This window comes from Anopheles maculipalpis, chromosome 3RL (genome assembly GCF_943734695.1).
Source record: "Anopheles maculipalpis chromosome 3RL, idAnoMacuDA_375_x, whole genome shotgun sequence".
Classification (NCBI taxonomy): domain Eukaryota; kingdom Metazoa; phylum Arthropoda; class Insecta; order Diptera; family Culicidae; genus Anopheles; species Anopheles maculipalpis.
The window spans coordinates 10,621,591-10,639,254 of NC_064872.1; the positions used below are offsets into that span (position 1 = coordinate 10,621,591).

General features: G+C 41.4%; 1 protein-coding gene across 3 annotated transcripts in view; it reads right to left on the reverse strand.

Moving 5' to 3' along the window:
- Positions 1–17,664, reverse strand: part of LOC126564033 (A-kinase anchor protein 200-like) — a 50,897-nt gene that overhangs the window by 10,936 nt on the left and 22,297 nt on the right. For all 3 annotated transcript variants that reach the window (XM_050220936.1, XM_050220937.1, XM_050220935.1), the window contains exons 2-3: positions 10,777–10,962; positions 3,082–3,438 (exon numbers count right to left, since the gene is read on the reverse strand). In XM_050220936.1, coding sequence (XP_050076893.1) covers positions 3,082–3,438; positions 10,777–10,935 — 516 coding nt within the window. In that variant the 5' untranslated portion in view covers positions 10,936–10,962. The remainder of the gene's footprint in view (positions 1–3,081; positions 3,439–10,776; positions 10,963–17,664) is intronic.

Here is a 17,664-nt window from a genome sequence, read left to right on the forward strand (position 1 = left end):
TTTCAAGTAGGTGAAATTTAGCTTTAAACGAACAACTAAAAGGACCGCAATGTAGCTAGATAAGGTACAGGAAAGCATAATATGATTTTCAAATGCTACGACAATAATCATTTTAAGCGAACAATTGGACAAATACTTTGTTAGTTCCGGGTTTTTTAAGGTTACACCCGTCCTACAGATTTAAAGTCGTTTTCCAGAAAGATTTATGCATTAGTCCCAAAGTCTTTTGTAGCTCAAAGGTTCGGAATATATCCTGTAAATGGTTTGTAGCACAAGATATGATGATTTTACTTGGTCTTACGCTAACATGCCAAATTGGCCATCATACCAAGACGTAGTAATTTGAAATTAATCCTTTTATTTATGACCACACAGGTGATGGGGTGCTGCATAGATGATTAAGCTGATGGTGCGATGGTTTTCCAAAAAAAAAATTATTTTCCAAAAAAAAAAAATATATTTTTGGATGAAACATTTTTCAAATCTTTAATGGCATCTATTATCAAACATTTTAAAATGATAAATTACATAATATTGGAAATTGTTTGTTTAAAAATATTTTACCTAAATTGGATGGTTAAAACATGTTCGAAATATTGTTTCCATTGCTTTACCGTAAACTATATCGACCAAAAATTACCCGCTTCATTACGATAGCGTTCATCTGTCAACACTACGCGGTGTAGCAGCATGGTAAAAATGTGATTAACGACGAATGTCTCGTGCGCTTATGACAGCCGTCGAAAGAAAGCGACCTGCGCACCGTTAGTTTCCGCAACAGCTGATTTTGCGCAATTTACTGACCTTGACTATTGAATTAAGTTTAAAAAAAAATAACAGACGCAAACTACGTATTATTTATTTCGCAACTGATAAGCGACATTTGCGGGGCAGTCGTCCCATTCTTTTACACGGCAGGGATTTCCGGGATTTTAAATCCAATTAGGATCATCCCGCATCTTGCGTAATAAAGTTTAAGATCAGCCAGAAAACAAAATGATACGAATGTAATTTGCTGCAAACATTTCATATTCACTCGCTGCGTTTGAACAAATGCCGACGAATGGTCAAGAAAAGATTTAAAATCAATAGCAAACCATTTAATGACTGTGGCGCGCACGCGACCAAAAAACCCGTCATATAGTTGTGCTATGGGTCCATCATTTTCCGGTCCGGACCACCGGCACAAAATCTGTTTTCCGAAATTTCCATCCAATCCGTGTATAGTTGCCGGTCGCCGCCGCCGCAACCACCTTCTTGCATCAATACACTTGACCATATCATCGGCTTGGTCGTTTGTGCAATGCGCGCGATTTTCGAAAATAGAATCTCAACAGCAGCAGCAGCAGCTCAACTACTTACGGACAAAATTGAATTTTGGAACAAGATAGCAGATGGCGCATTAGCCGCGACGACGATGGTTGTGCTGCTGCTGCTGCTGCTAATCACCACACAAGAGCAAGCAAAGCAGAACAGAAAAAAGATCAGATTTTGTGTGATCATCATAAATTTACTGGCGTTCAAGGATAACATCCCCTTTTTTTTGCGTGATTTCCAATCCCTACTGCTTAAAGCCAAATAATGATGAAAATATTCAAAATTTGTTTGTTTGATACTAGAACCTACTAATTTGCGCAATATTTAAACTCGAGATCGGTCAAAAAAGGGGGAAATACTTATGTGCATGGCGGGTCATTCTACTTCACATTACACGAATCTCAGAGTTCACCATAAAACCGATCCCTGACGGAACATCATTCATATACAAATTCCATCATGTCAAGAGTTTTTTTGGGTTTCGTAAAAAATTTTTTACGTCGCTACTATCGCTCAGATCACAACCAAAATGTACATAATCAACCTTTGCCTAATGTTTTTTTTTCCCCACGTGAGAAATCTGTTTGCGTTAAAGCGAGAAGCAGAAAAAAGCGAACACATCAGCGCTTGAGAGAAGTTCGTTCGTTAGCTTAAAATCCTTGAAATGCAGGAACGCGCCCAGCTACTAAAAACCACACGGGAATGTCAAGAAGAAAAGTGAAAACGGCATGCATAGGCGTTCATTGAAACGATGTAGGAAATGATGTCGTCCGAAAAAAAAGGCGACAGCGCCACACACATGTGCCCGCAGCACCACCGGCGACATAATATTTACCTTCCCTCTCCTTTTTTTCGCGGGAAGAAAAACATTCTTGACACTGAACTTCATCTTTACCGAATCCATGGTCGGGGATACTGCGTTGGTCGGCAAACAACCGTCCGGTAGAATATAGGGAGTGTGTGTACGTGTATCCTATACCACTCTCTACTACGGTGTTGTAGTTGTTGTTTACCAACCAATAAGACTAATGTGAATAAAATTTATTTTACAACACTTGCCCATGAAGGAGGCGCAAGTGGCTTACCAGTAAATAAGCTGTAAGTTTGGTGCAATAAGAAGTAAAGATAATATTCCAAATATTTTGATTCATAAAGGACATAAACATATGCACGGCGTGCATTATGTTTAACAAACTACTTCATCGGCAAGACGACATCGATTGAACACTCTGGTGCATAAACTACTTTGTCGTATTTTTTCTTTTTTCGAAAATTATTGGACACTTGCCAATCTATCAGGCCGTATTCTAAATGTGCTTCTATCTCTAGTGGCGCGAACATCCACATCAACGCTAAATGCTAACGACGAGAGATGACGTTGACGGCGCGTGAAATTATAAAATGACCATCATCGAATAACCGTCCAGGGTTGATGGGGGTAAAATTGCGTTTTAAAACGTCCACAAACAAGGGAGTGGTAGTAGCAGTTCTTTGGTCGTACATATATTGCAAAGAAAATGAATGAAAAATATATAATAAATACAAGAATTTAAGTAAATTTTAATCGAAGTTGCATGACAAGCAACAAATATTATTAGTCCAAACATTCCAAAAATGCATAACATGTTTGGGCCTTGCCAAAAATCATGTTAAACTACCCACATACACAAACAAAACAACATCACTCGATAGAGTTTCCCAAAGTTAGTTCATCCCGTTCACAGAGTTCGGTAACCACCAAGAAAAACTGATCAACACACTTACCTCCTCCGGAACTTTCTCGCATTCACCATTCACCCGTTCCTCGTCCTTCTCCTTTTTGGCCGGCTTCTGCTTGTCCTTTTTGCTGAACGACAGGCTGCGGAAGGACCACTTCTTCTTCGGTTTCTTTGCCTTCTTGTTGGCCTCATCCGTTGCTGGCGCTTTGCTATCGTTTAGTGATTCATCGTTGCTACCATTTTCGAGCGTTTTATTATTACCGTCCGATTCGCCCTCGGAGGTTGGGGATACGGCGGCCCCACTGGTGTCGCCACCGCCGCCACCGTCGCCACCCTCTTTGTTGGACTTTTCTGTGGTGGAGTCCTTTTCATTTTCGGCAGCATCGGTTTCCACTTTCGTTTCCTGTATTTTTTTTTTCATTCGTTCGGCATACATTCAGCGCACGGTCCGGAGTAGCGCGCAGTGCGCAGTCAATCGTCGTAAAGGACCACACAAAAACATGACACGCATCAACGACACATACAGAACGAAAACATTCCCCAAAAAAATGGTGGTTCAGTTCGGAGTGGTTTGGGACGCACGATTATTATGAATTAGTGTGTGTGACGAAGTGATGCGGTGGTGTAAACATATGGGACGAGAAACAACATGGAGAGAGAGAGAAGAAAAAAAATGGAAAACAATTATTAGTAAGGAATGAATTTATGTTGGTATGATAAAATCATTTATTGAAACATAGAGCTATTTTCAATCATTTGACGGCATGTTTTCAGTTTACATTTGTTATAGGGGGTTTTTTTTTGCAAATATTTACTCTATAACATGAACATGATTTACATATAAAATGCACTACCTTTCGTTAATAATTATTACATCAGTTATTATTTCATGCTTCTTAACAACATCCCAAACTGTAACAAAAAATGGTTAATTTATTTAATTCATCCCTCCCCGAGCGTCTTGAAGAACGATTTTCTTCCATCGATCGTTTGTAGCGCAAAAGTTCATTTCTGTTTACGCCTAACAGTATGCAATTTTCAAGGCAGCGTATTGATCAACACTGCACGTTACAACCGTAACGCTTTCATCCAGCTAACGCATGGACAACAACCGTTTGCAGCTAACCGTGCTAACACAGCTGTATATTACTAACGTATCGTTGATCGGCTTTCTTTCGGAGTATTTTTTTTAGGAGACAGTACCCTTTGGGAGCCGTTCAGGGCCGTTGATGCGAAAGCTGCGCCGTGCTTCACACGGCAAGACCGGGAATTAAATCCCAATCGGACCGTCTAGCTACGTGGTATCAGCAAATCTAGTAAGCAATTAGTCATTCTCGGGACCTAGAAGGTCGTTAAGTCGAGAAGAGTGAAAGAGATCCTTTTTAAGAGGGCCTAATTTTGATATTATAATGATGAACCAAACTATAATGCCTTCATCCGTGAAAGAAATAGTTAGTCCCGTCTGTGTACTGCTTCAACACTCTTTGCAACAACACAGTCCATTGCATACGCCGATGCCCTTTGGACGACGAAGCCACTTACAATCTCATGCCCGTTAATCCCACAACTGGTGCAGCGTGTTTTGGCTTCAATAATCAATAAATGCAATCAAACCTAAATTAGAACCTGCTTAACGATTCAAACGTTATCTGGCTTTCGATGATGCAACACAGGAAAATAAGTAGATTATATTTAGGCGCCTATTTGTTGTCAGTTCTGCTCATTCCAACAAATTCACACTGCACCTATAATGATTATGGGAAAGAAAGTCAACAGTCTATCGCTCTATCGACTGGGAAGAGACCTTCATATTGCGCGATGACCCGCACTGTAACACGCACCAACCGCCACTGATAGGTCCCACCATTATCACATTTAGTGGAACGCCATTGATAATCCTTATGCATCACTTCATAATTTAAAAATATTTACAAATCAGTTCTCAACCCGGTCGACGAGTGTCATGTGCATGCAGATAACTGTGGCCAAGGGATGAATCACTGTCAATCGGCGTGGGCAGATGTGCAAACGACGCAAAATACTAATTACACCAATCATCTCCCTTGGCACTACTCTAGGCAAACCCATTTTCACCAGGACGCTATCACGCGTTGGCTGGGTTCTGGTGTCTGGAGCATAACCTCAGCAAAAAGGCAACGCTTGTTTCATTATCTCCCGTCACCAGAGTCTAGGCCAGGAGCGAAACGCAATAGAACAACCATCGTGTGCCCGAGTGCACAACCTTTCCGCACAAAATCAACAAACCAAACGGAGCAACAGGACGAACACGCGGGTCGAAGAGAGTAAGAAAGAATTATGATCATGCACACCATTAGCCTGCCAGATGCACGGGATGAAACGTGAAAGGTTCCTGGGCTGACAAAGAGAAATAAAATGCGCGCCGTTTCCAATCTCGCAATGCACTTTGGCTTTTTACTTTCCGGCATCGGTAGTCGAGCAGTAACGCGCAATGGGGCGCCACGCTATGCAATTAAAGTAAAGCGAAACAACAACAAAAAAAGGGGGGGGGGGGGAGAGACATTAAGCGCCATCCCGCGATCGAGGTACAGTTATGATCGTGATTATTTTAAATGAGAACAAAACAACTGAACCTCGATGTCTGGGGGTGCACTGCTGTGGCCGGTCAGCTGCACACAGCTATGTTGGTTGGCCTCTCTCTCGCTCTGCACTTTGATCAATCATCTTCCGTAAAATACATTGGAACACGCTTTCGGCTCATGGCAGTCGCGTGCGTGTTCTACGTAAACGCGTAAGTAACGCAGTTGATGAAGTTTGAAAACAAACCTTCCCAAAACAAAACAAAAAAACGGACAACAAATCGAGGATTTCAGGGTATTTTGATTGCTCGTTTACGTCACTCCCAATTAATGTCTTATTATCTTGCCGAGTTCGTGGGCCGCTTCATTTCGTGTTCCAAGTTAATCTTGTTTACGGTTAACTATTGCTAACCTGGCAATGCATCTTTACATTTGTGGAGGAGTGGATCGATAAATCGAATCGAAATCATAAACATCCAATTAATTAGATTTGAATTCACGTTAGAATACCAGCCTTAAAGTAGCCATGGCGCTAGAAAGAAGATCACATTTGGTAGTTTTGATTGATACAATTACAAAAGCTGCTTCGAAAAGCGCTTTTTGGACATCGGCTGGTAGCAAGGCTGACATCAAATTTTTTAATATTCTTGTGGCCACTTCACGTAACTACAAAACACAAATTATAATTACTACAATAATTGTGTTTACTACCGATCATGCTTGCTTTACAGGGGTTTTCAGATCAACTAGCGATGTTCGATTCGTTTTTTGGTTGGTTTGTGTGAAATATTGCTTCTTTTATAACACAGCTCACATGTTCTCCATCTTCTGCAACAGAGCTAGGCGGTTCATTTCCCGCTGGGGAAGTGATAGACGCGCGTGAAGACTCCACACGGCAGGACCGGAGTTCTCAAATTCCGCCGAGACCTAAGTAGGTCTTAAGCCAAGTAGAAGAACACAGCTCAACCATTTTGCTCTCCTCCGTAGCATAATCTTTGAAACTTCCAAATCAGAGTTACTCATTATCTAGACATTAAAAAAAAAGATATATTTTTGTCCATTTTTCCTACCAGCCCCCATTATTGCAGTAGAATCGGGTGAGCCCAATATGCCTGAATGATATGTGCGTGCGAGCGTTAAAACTTCACTCACCAAGATTCCAATCGAAAGGTACAAGATGCACCCACAGTGTGGTGGACCCAACCGAGCATTAAATCTCGAAAGTAATCATTACCGTTAGAATGTTACTTCCCGCACATAACACACGTACCCCCTTTCCGAATGGGAAAACGATCCCTCTGGCCATTACTACTGTTTGCGGGGTACACTAAGGGGTAAATGATTTAGAAAGCTATCAATCAAACATGTACGCATACGCGTGCTTCTGTGCCGGTGAAAAGTGCGAACATAGAGCGTAATGTGTACCCTCAACATGCTGCTCTGCTGTTTGCTTCATTCCGCTGCAAACGGTTAAGTTTCCCTTTTTTCTCACGAGTATCCAATCCATCCTAACCACACACACACACACGCGCGTGTACGCTGCTCCGGTGGAGAACACTTTCGCACAGCACACCGATACGCAGCAGACGTCGGTATCGCACAGAAAACATCGTCAACTGACGATAACTATTATGCACGCTTCAATTCGCAAAACTGCAACGAAGCAAGAACCGTATATTCCGGCTCAACGCCTCACAGAGCAATCTTGATTTAGCTCTTGCGAACTCCCTATAATTACGGGACATTGCGTACAACAGCGTCCGACACAGTTCGGATAACCTTCCCCGGGCGGTGTATTTAGTCGACACACGGTGTAACCCTTTAAAAAAGGATCATCGTTTTTTTTTTTTTTTGTTCCTGGGGTGTTAAATAGGGACAAGCTGTAATCAGATTGTGCTTGTTTGATCGTTGGCTCGTTCAAAACCACTTTCTGTTGGAGAATGAAATATATTTAGACTGTTTGTCTAGCAGTAAATCGGTGCATCCCCAAAGCACTCTTCCTATGCGATTTTACATAGGAAGTACCTGCAATGTTTTGCTTCAAATAGGAATTTCAAGAAGAAAAAAACGCAATGCAAGCAAAAAAAAGCATCAGTACTATCTATCTTACGCTAGAAATGCACGCAACGTCTACAAACCAATCGACATCCATTGAAGAAAAGGCGCAAACGTCACGGCGCTTCCTGGTGCAACAAACGCACCAAAACATTATATTTAGAAACAATCAGCCATTCTCTTACTTCGTTGGCTGATTTTAGCACGAAGAGACTTAATTGAGATCGTTTGCTGGTAATCATTACCGTCCGCCATGCTTTGATTAGAACAATTGGAAACACAGAAAGAAACGAACGTGTTTCTCACGCAACATTACAATGGAAGGATGTCTTTTTGTTACGTAAAAGAACATTTTTGCAATTATATGCGTTGCATTTGAAAGTGTATTTTCGCTTAGAACAAACTGTACGAGAAGACAAAACCTCGTTTACAATTATTGAAAAGATAAGGGTGGCCCTTTCTTCACACGACCGTAGCAGAGTTTAAATGAGTGGACCCCGTAGTGAGGACTCACTATTCAACTACGTGGTATCAACAAGTTTAGTCAGCCCATTCGATGGCCGGCGTAAACTAGTTATTATAGGTCATTGTAAAATCAAGAAAATTGAAAGAAGTATTGGAAGGAACAATATTAACTCTGCCTCTGCCTCTCTATGCATGGATTCATGGCGAGAATTTTTGACAGATTTTAGGATAATGTGGAACTTGTCATTTAGTTGCTTTTTACGGTTTCCCAACTTTGTATTGTCCAAATATAAATGCGCAGACAATTAGAAGCTAGAGAAGATTTGCCAGTACATTTTGGAACAGCCTAATCTTCGTTTATTTACAGAGGTTTTGAGTCTTAGAGACCGCATTCGCCTATTAAACAGCCTAATATAAGAAGTGGATGATTGATTATTACTATTCCGCTGTATATGATTGTGTTCTTGTCCCATGGACTGCATTATACAAAATTACAGTTGCTTTAATCGAGAAAGATGGTTCCAAACCAGACATAAAAGATTAGAACCTGATAAACTTCCACACAGACGGAAACAAATCATGATCAGATTTAAATTTATCTTTCATAAACATTAGCTGCCGATCCTGATCATCTCACTATACCCCCACGGATGGTCTATAAACCGCACAAGAAAACACCGAATTCCACGATGCTCGTGTTAATTCCCCCTTTTTTTTCTATGCGTATCATTTATTACATAACGACCACGCGAGACGGTATCACGTTTCAAATTGAACTTGAACCTGGCCACCACCGCCACGCATCACACCAACAACACGCCGGTAGCATCCGTACCTTCCCGCGGAACACAACAGGGCAAGCAACGGAGGAAAAGTAAAAATCCCGTCAAAAAGCAATTCCATAACTAACGATTGAACTTTCTCTAATTAGCTGGCAGCAAATGGAACACCGGCGGGGCTAACCCGAGCAGCCCGCAGCAAACCTTTTTCACGCCAGCATTATAATTTTCTATCCACGGTCGTTCGTCTCATCTTTCACAGGTTCTAAACGATTATTTAACGTCTATAAGTCACGCAATAGGGAAGCACTGGCGAGCGAGTTTCATTCTCACACGGGGCGTTGTACAGCGTGAACCGTTTTATGTTGCTTCCAAAAAAAAAAAAAAAAAAAAAGGGGGGAAAAACGAGGATACAGAAAATATCGAACCTCAAAAGGCGTATTTGTTTATCCGTCGCGTCCGGCGAATGCGTGCATGATGCGTCGTGATATGGGAAGAAAATTCATCCACAAACGACCAGAAAAAAAACCTTTTCTAAATCACCAATTGTACTTCATTTTTATTAGCTTTTGTACTACGATTTAACTCTATGTAACAACGACTATAGATGCATTATTGCATTTTTCAAATAAAACAGGAAGGAAGTAAAATGTTGAGTGTTAAAGTAAGCAAAGGCACCAATAAAATACAAAGGCAAGCAAGGTAAGCCAAGCCTCCGTAAAGCCGTACAAAAACCCTCGGGAAGTTACTTCCTGATTCTTGGTTTGAAAATCTTTAAAAATAAATTCTTTAATTTACGATCATGTTTTCCAACGCGACCGGTATTTCTCCGCTGGCATTCCTTTCCCCCAGGAGAAGCGAGAGATTTATTTAACGCTTTGCCGCAAGCGTCGTCTGCACGTGCACCCCAAAACGTTCAATAAGAAAAGAAGCAAACCTGTCCCTTTTATATGTTGTATAGATAGAGGGACAAGACAAGTGCAACGCGGCAAGTATTGAAACAAATGTTTAAAGATAGTTTGTTCAACCAAATCGCTTCTATAATCAACCGTTTAGTGGTTGCTATAAATAATTGAAATATTTGACAGAAACTATCTGCATCTCGTATGAAACGTGCTGCACCAACACGCCACAAAAGTCAAGCAAAACAAAGCTCACGATACACGCTACGCGGCGAAAATCGTGAAAATTATCACCTCTATTTAATATCTGCTGCACTGTTACTAATAAATTATGCATCTAATATGCACACCATGTTACTTTCTCACGTCCACGGAGAGCAACAGCCAGGGCGTGCGCGCGCGCCCGCGCCTTGGTGTTATTTTAATCCATTTTCCTCCTACGCCTTTTCTCGCGTTCGGAGAAATATTTCATAGGATTATGGCACTACTAAAAGTGGTTTCTCTTTCTGTGCCTTTTTCTGTACAACCGTAACAAAAACCGACACCCGTTCCGCTGCTTTGGACCGTCGACGACAAGACAAGTTCATAACACAACACACAACACCCATTGAAACGAATGCCAAGGTCTCGGATTGCGTGCGGTAGGTCAGTGCTCGCTACGACGCGGGGTGGTGGTCGGTTCCATAATGCATGGGACATTCCAAAATTATTACGGAAACAGTTTTGTCGTAATAGGAGAGCTTCTCCAAGTATTTTTAGATTCAAATAAGTAAATAAAAAACTTTGTAAAATTGTCGAAATAAACTCGAAGGTAAATTATGGTGATATTTAAATATTTATATAAAAATTAAATTCAACAAATTGTGTTGCTTGCGATCGAATTACTTAAATAATCGAGCAGATACATAAATAAATAATTTATCAAACAATTATCTTTTAAGGCATAGGGTTTTGGGTTTGGTTTTGATTGATAAACACTCACATTTTCGCCATCGTTGTGTTGAGTATCACCATTAGCTTGTGCCTTCAGCTGATCCACTTCTCCAATCTTTTCCAGCTTTCCAGTTCCTTCGGCGACCACACCCTCCTTGGCCGGATCTGTGGTTATGTTTACCGAACGCTTACTCTGTGCCAGTCCCATCTTTTATTTTTCTGATGAAGCTTTTATCTGTAAAGATAGAAAGAATTTAATTATTAGAAGTGTTGCTTTAAGGTCAAGAATTTTGTTTTAAATCAATGGAGTTTTTTTTAACTAAACGGAAAAAAACCATTCCGCGGTGGAAACTAAACGATATATTAACTTATCATACAAGTAACAAGTGAAACAAAGTTGTTCAAAACGATCCACAGCAAAACCACTTTCAACAAATTCCAATAAAAACTCCCAACGCACCCACCAAGGTCGTATACATAGCTATTGGAATTCAATTTCAAGATTAATGATCATGGTAACGGTCAAGTGATGATGCCAGAGCAATCCATTACTTTGTGCCATAACTAAAGCGGTTACACATAATGAGCTGCTGACGTCAATTCGTTCCTTCTTTCGTTTTTTTTTTTTTTAATATTCTATAGTCAGTTGCAATCGAGACGAATATTTGTATCGTTAGTTCAGGCAGAATTGATGAAGATGGTGATAATGCCAAACGGTTAACAGTGGGCACAGTTTCATCCTACAATATGCATATTTACTAAAGGCTTGTTTGTGCCTCACCTCGAAGGCTAACACGCAAGCAAGATTGTTCCTAAAATATAACAAACGTATAAAGCCACAAAATGTTTCCCATTTCAGGTTATCATTAAAATCACTTGCCAGAACAAGCAATTTCGTAAATGTCTTCATTCAGTGCAGTCGCGACTTTTACTCCATACATGGGCTGTGTATAAATACCAAAACCCTATATTTCCTATCCCGGGCTCACCCCCTGTCAATGTCACTCGGTGTACCACCCATCATCGCGCCATTGAAATGCGCTGACAAGCAGAACAAGCCGTCATCAAACCCTTTTCCCCCATCGACCACAAACAAAATAGGGCTATCACATTTTATGCCTTTTGGAATAAAAAGGCAACACAGTTACATGCGCAAAACCTTTCCAAATGCGGCCTTGGAGTAAAATACAACTGTGCACTAAATGGAGCTTATTCAGTGTGAAGAGTTCATAAAATTGTGGTCGGTTTTATTACGTTTTATGAACAATTTGTAATAACTATGTTTATGTACAAATCTAAATTGTTTGTATGATTATACAAATTAGTTAATAACATTGTTTATTTTTTGCTTAATTCCTAATAACAAAAAATCGTCTACTTAAGTCTACTTAATCTCCACTAAGCAAATTAAAAGAAAAATTATTTATTTGCCTAAATTAAAGTACGTCCATCCAATACATCATTTTACTACCTTGCTTTGCATAATCAAATTTTACGACCACATTTAAATGCTTCCCTGTAAAAAAAAACGTTATTACAGCACAACAATTCCTGATAACTATACTAAGATGAGTCGCCGGTGTTGATCGTCACCACGTTTTCGGAGGAAAACGGCAAATTAAACCACCAACACCTATGAGCAAGAGCCAATTTCAGCTAAATCCCTTTAAAATTCGTCGTGAGTTGAATGATTCACACCACCATTGGCTCTATTTTGATTTTTAGCTGACAACGCAACCATAATAAAATCCAGCGATGGAGGAATGGGAAGGTGATTCAGCGCCTAAGCGACACCAATCGTGCAATTGCTACACCAGTGGCGCTAAAATGTGTGAGAATGTTCTAACAATTTCAATTAAACAAGCACCACAACACAGCATAGCAATAACATTAAATCAGCATTTCACGATGCTGGTGGGTGTACTTGGGAATGTTTGGCACGAGCATACTTGCCGGTGTGCGGAACATAACTCATCAAAAATAAGCTGTTTTTTTTTAAATAAAGCTTAAAGGTATCTAACCAATCGCACATGCTTTCCAGTGAGTTGCTGCAATTCTTGTACGTCAGGCGTTTTTTTTCTCAAGAAAAATTGACAACCACATCTGGTGGTGCACGCTTTGTTGCTTTTTATTTTGCAGGTCAACCCCTGTGCATGGGACTTCTCGGCAAAGCGTTTACATCGACCATCAACGGGTCGAGCACGACAGGAAGTTTCTCAAAGGTAATGGAAATGTCCGATTTGGCCCTCTCTTCCGGGGGGGTCGACACTGTGCAGGGGATGCAACCGATAGACAGAATGACACGTTCGAATGCTTGCTTCAAAAATTCATCCCTAAACCTAGACCAACCCAACCACCACAGTCCGTGTGTTCACGAACCGCCGATTACGGCAACGACGATGGCAATGCCGGGACGTGCAAGAAGCCAGGAAGCCGGTGTGTCATAAACCGTTATGTTTAATCAGCGTATAGAGCTAGAGCGCGCCCGCTCGCGCACATAACCGTACATTAACGCGGTAATCTTGTTGTTATTATGTTTTGATGGTTGGCTTTTAGTAATTCCGGGACCGACGGTGCTGGCAAAGAAAACAGTGTCCGATCACTGTTGAAGAATCCATCAGGTACGCGCTACAAGTGATACGGGTGAAACGAAATAAAGCCAGCAGCAGATGGGGTGAAGTTGCAGGGAAAAACTGCCCATATTCAAGAATATCATGAAGCCAGCGTTCTCTATTGCAGCCTGATTGAACTACCAGAGGTAGGAAGTACCGGAAGGTGTGAGAAAATAGGCGCAGCACATACAAAGTTGTCGAGTACCGCGTGCAATTCTCAGCACACCACACAACACAATTTTCTAAGTCATCCCCCTTCATGGACCGAGCCCAAAGTGAACGGGACTCTTGACGGTAACACTGTGTGATTGTCGATTAGAGAAGGTGGAGCGCCACAGCTATACGTTTGAACGGCAATCTAGAAAATAACTCCAAATGAACGTGATTTGTCAAATCGCTAACCTGCACGTGGATTCTTAACGTGGGAGAATTCCACCAAAGTTGGCATTGGGAAGAACTACAAGAATAATCTAGCGGTAAAATAGAGCTTTACACAGATGTGTGTACTAGGCCGAAATATTTTTAATTTTCCATTGTACTATTTTGAACTGCTTGAATCCTAAAATGTCCGAGAAGATTCTACTGCAAGAAATTCAATATTTTGGGAAATATTTTCATTCCCAAAAGCTCCAAAATGACTTGATAAACAAAGTAAACAGCAATAATGATTTTACAAACCGTCTCGTTGAAAAGAAACGACTTTGATTAGCCAACATCAGCTAGACTTTATCTACTTCGCTGACTTCATCAACGTGCCCGGGGAGGGTTTAATTTACTAATCTATTTCGTATGTACCAAACACCAAAAATACCGGTTTGGTTTCATATTCTTTGTCGTTATTCTTTCACGCCACATGTGTACGAACAAACTTAATATGTCTGCTAGGTTCTGCTGGTGCTGCTGTTGCTGCTGCTGGGCAGTGTGCACCATATGTTGTGGAGACAAAACCTCCACCACGATGAAGCTTCCTTCCTTTAAATGGCACAAAAGCAAAGGGAAGGACCAGCAGAACCTCCGGTTTACGCAATGGGAAAGCACCACAGCAACATCAACGGCGGGGTGTGCTGTGAAGCTGGGGGCAGAGCTCAAGTAGCAGCAGCTGCTGTGTTCTGCTGCACACCCGGCAAATGGGGGAGCACCAGAGAACGCTCGGTGCATGCATACATACATACATTTTTCCATGCATTTGTCGTCCGCGTTCGCGCATCCATCGTTAATGACCTTGTGGCGGTCGACGGCACTGAATGTTTACCACACCAGGTTGTTGCTGCTGCTTGACAAGTTGGGGAGCACCGGGAACGAGCCATCCTTCTTCAACTCGCGGTGTAAATGCGAACATCCGTGAAGAGCAAAGTTCCGAGAGAATGCATCTGGTGACACAACTCTACCTCTTTTGGTTTGGTGGAGTTTGCCGAGCATTAAAGAAAAAATGGCAAAAGCAGCAGCGAACGAAACAGAACGTGACTAATCCGTACGAGTTTATTTCTGGCCTTAAATCCTCAGAACTCGTTAATTTCGTTCCCGTATGTTGTATTACTAGAGCGATCGCCTTAAATGCTCATAAAACCGATATTAATGTTATAACACAATGTCTATTTTGTATTCTTTTCTTTTGATCAAAAAACTCCAATGCACAAATTTTAGTTTCAAATTAATAAAAATAGGCTCTAAGTTAACCAACTTTTGCGATACCTTGAATTATTCAATAGCCAGACACTTCAAGGGTTTCCTTTGGTGAATTCTTTTGGCCTACGTCGATATCTTCTTGCTCGTCGAGGTCGTAGTCTCTTGCTGAAAGGTTTAGTAAGTCGAACAAAACAAAAAAACATCAACATTAAACACAAAAAAACAGCTTTATCACTTTTCAAAACGTCTCATGCAGGAAAATGAAACATGTGACAATGATACTTCCGGCATGCACAAACAAAACGCCACAACCGGCATATGACATGGGCAGAAGGTACTTCAATGTCTCGTAAAAAGAGTTGTGGCTTTCGACACATGACAAAAAACACACACAAGCGAATACGTTAAGTGCAAACGCCACCGAGAATCAACATACTTCCTCTTCTTTGGATAGGGAAGGCTAGGCTAAGAACTTCAGCCGATGACACACCAGGCGCGATTAGTATGCAAATTCAGTCAAACACACCGAAACAGGAATTTCGTCCAAACCAAACCCGCACCAACTATTGCCGTTGGTCGACCGACGAGCCATCCGGTCGAAGGCTCCATAAAATGATGGTCATAAAAATAGCATCCACAACCCTCACCCTGTCGACACCTTCTCGACTCAGTCCGTTTACAGCTGGACCGTAGAATTGATACGTGACTATGGGGGGTCGGCGATTGGGGCGACGCAATGCACACACACATATATTGGCGGTGTGGAACTGCGCTAATGAACACTCTAATATCCGCAAAATTAAAAAAAAGCCCTACAGAACACAAAAAAAAAACAAACAACTAAGAAGCATTGCAACGAACAACTGCCACTGACAGCGAAACAACACTGGTCGCTCCCTTATCAGTACCGCAGCAATACCAACCAGAGAGGGGTTCCTACACACACACACACCGTAGCTGACAGAACTAATCAATTTTCTGATGTTTAATGAGCGAACCACCACTTACACACTGCAAAAATGCATTCCGGACCGGAGATTTGTGTGCACGTGCACCAAACAGCATCAAACTTCATTAACACGGAGTAGCAGCAATTTGATTCGTGATCGACATTTATTGCGCACTAAAAGATCCTCGGATCCAAAGAATGTCTCGATAACAGCAGAGCCACGCAAAGCACCAACGTTGTTGCCCCTCTTTTTCTAGCACTCTAGATCTCACATCTTACTTCACCAGTCAAGCCAAACACAAGGAAAAGGCCCACCGCCGTAGTCAAAGCGAACGAATAACATGAATGCTAATCAAATTTTTGCAAAAGTCACGACATTTGGTTGGCTTTTTCATGTGCAAATTGATCTGTGGCACGAGCACATTTTCAGTGCTTGATTATTGTACAAACGCGGTCAAGAATAACTCCCGGACTGGTTCACAAGCATTCCCATGTTAGGTAATTTCCAGCAGCAATATTAGTCGCAACACTTCTTGCTCCAAAACTAGTGGTTGAAAGTTGCGAAGTAAAAGCAAATACTGCCCCCGAATTGCAGTTGTTCCAACTTCTAAATCCACATGAACTGAAAAAAAAATCTTCCATTCCAGCATGCACCACCAAAAACGAGTAAGGAGTAGATTATGCTTATAACTCTGTTACGAGTGTACCACGCGAAATCTTTGTCTTATCAATAGACGCACGCAAAGTGTACACAAAAACAGTACAACAGTAATCAGTATTTGCTAACCTCCAAGCGTTCCACCAACGAGAAGAAGTTGATCTATCTATTTCGGTCCCGTGCTCAAGAATGTCTAACCTAAATGTCACGTTCGTAATATTAGCATAATTTGATAACACCTCTTACCATCTTCCTTCAAATTACACTGCTTAAAACTGTCAGGAATGAGAAGTCCATCTTGCTGGATGCAGACATCATCTGTAGTTGCTTTTATTTCAGTATTAAAATAGCTAAAATTGATAGCAAATAGTGCATTGCTCATCATCAGTTTCCCCCATCTTTCCAATGGACAAATCACGTACTTACACCCCCGAACCCAAACCATTGAACCATCAACAGTTTCCTTCCAGACTTATTTGGCATTATATAGGCTGGAGCTATCGTGATAGCCAATCAATGTCGCACACATCACATGCCAACATCGCACAGAAATCACAAGGAAAGTATGTGAAGATTTGGAATCGTTTCCTGAATATCAAGTGTGCCTATGCCACCGCATCGAGGAAACGTGGTCCAAAATACGGAATCAGTTGCAATCGAGCGCTAGTGCTCGTGCTCTTGCGAATGAATTATGACTTCATACTCTCGAACGCTAACGTACGAGTAGAAGAAGTGTGGCTGAGCGCATAACACTCTTCAACAGAACCCGAACAAATAGTAGCTGTGAAAGCCACCACCAGGCAAAGTCAAGTAGAGGAGAACACAAACGTTTGGGAAAGAAATTAATATTTCAATAACATTACATCCGCTGTTTTGGCCCTGGGCGAGTGTGCAGCACGAAGGTAAATAGGAATAGAGAAGTGAGCAAAAGCAACATAACTGCTGATTCGTATCACGTCAAGTGGGAGCTGCGCGTGAAGACGAGAATCCCGATTTGATTCCAGCAAAGAGACACACAGCCACGCACAGAAGAAGACGTCATTTCGTTTCCATTTCCGGAACCGGGTATTTCCGTTCGCTTTCCTCATCCGT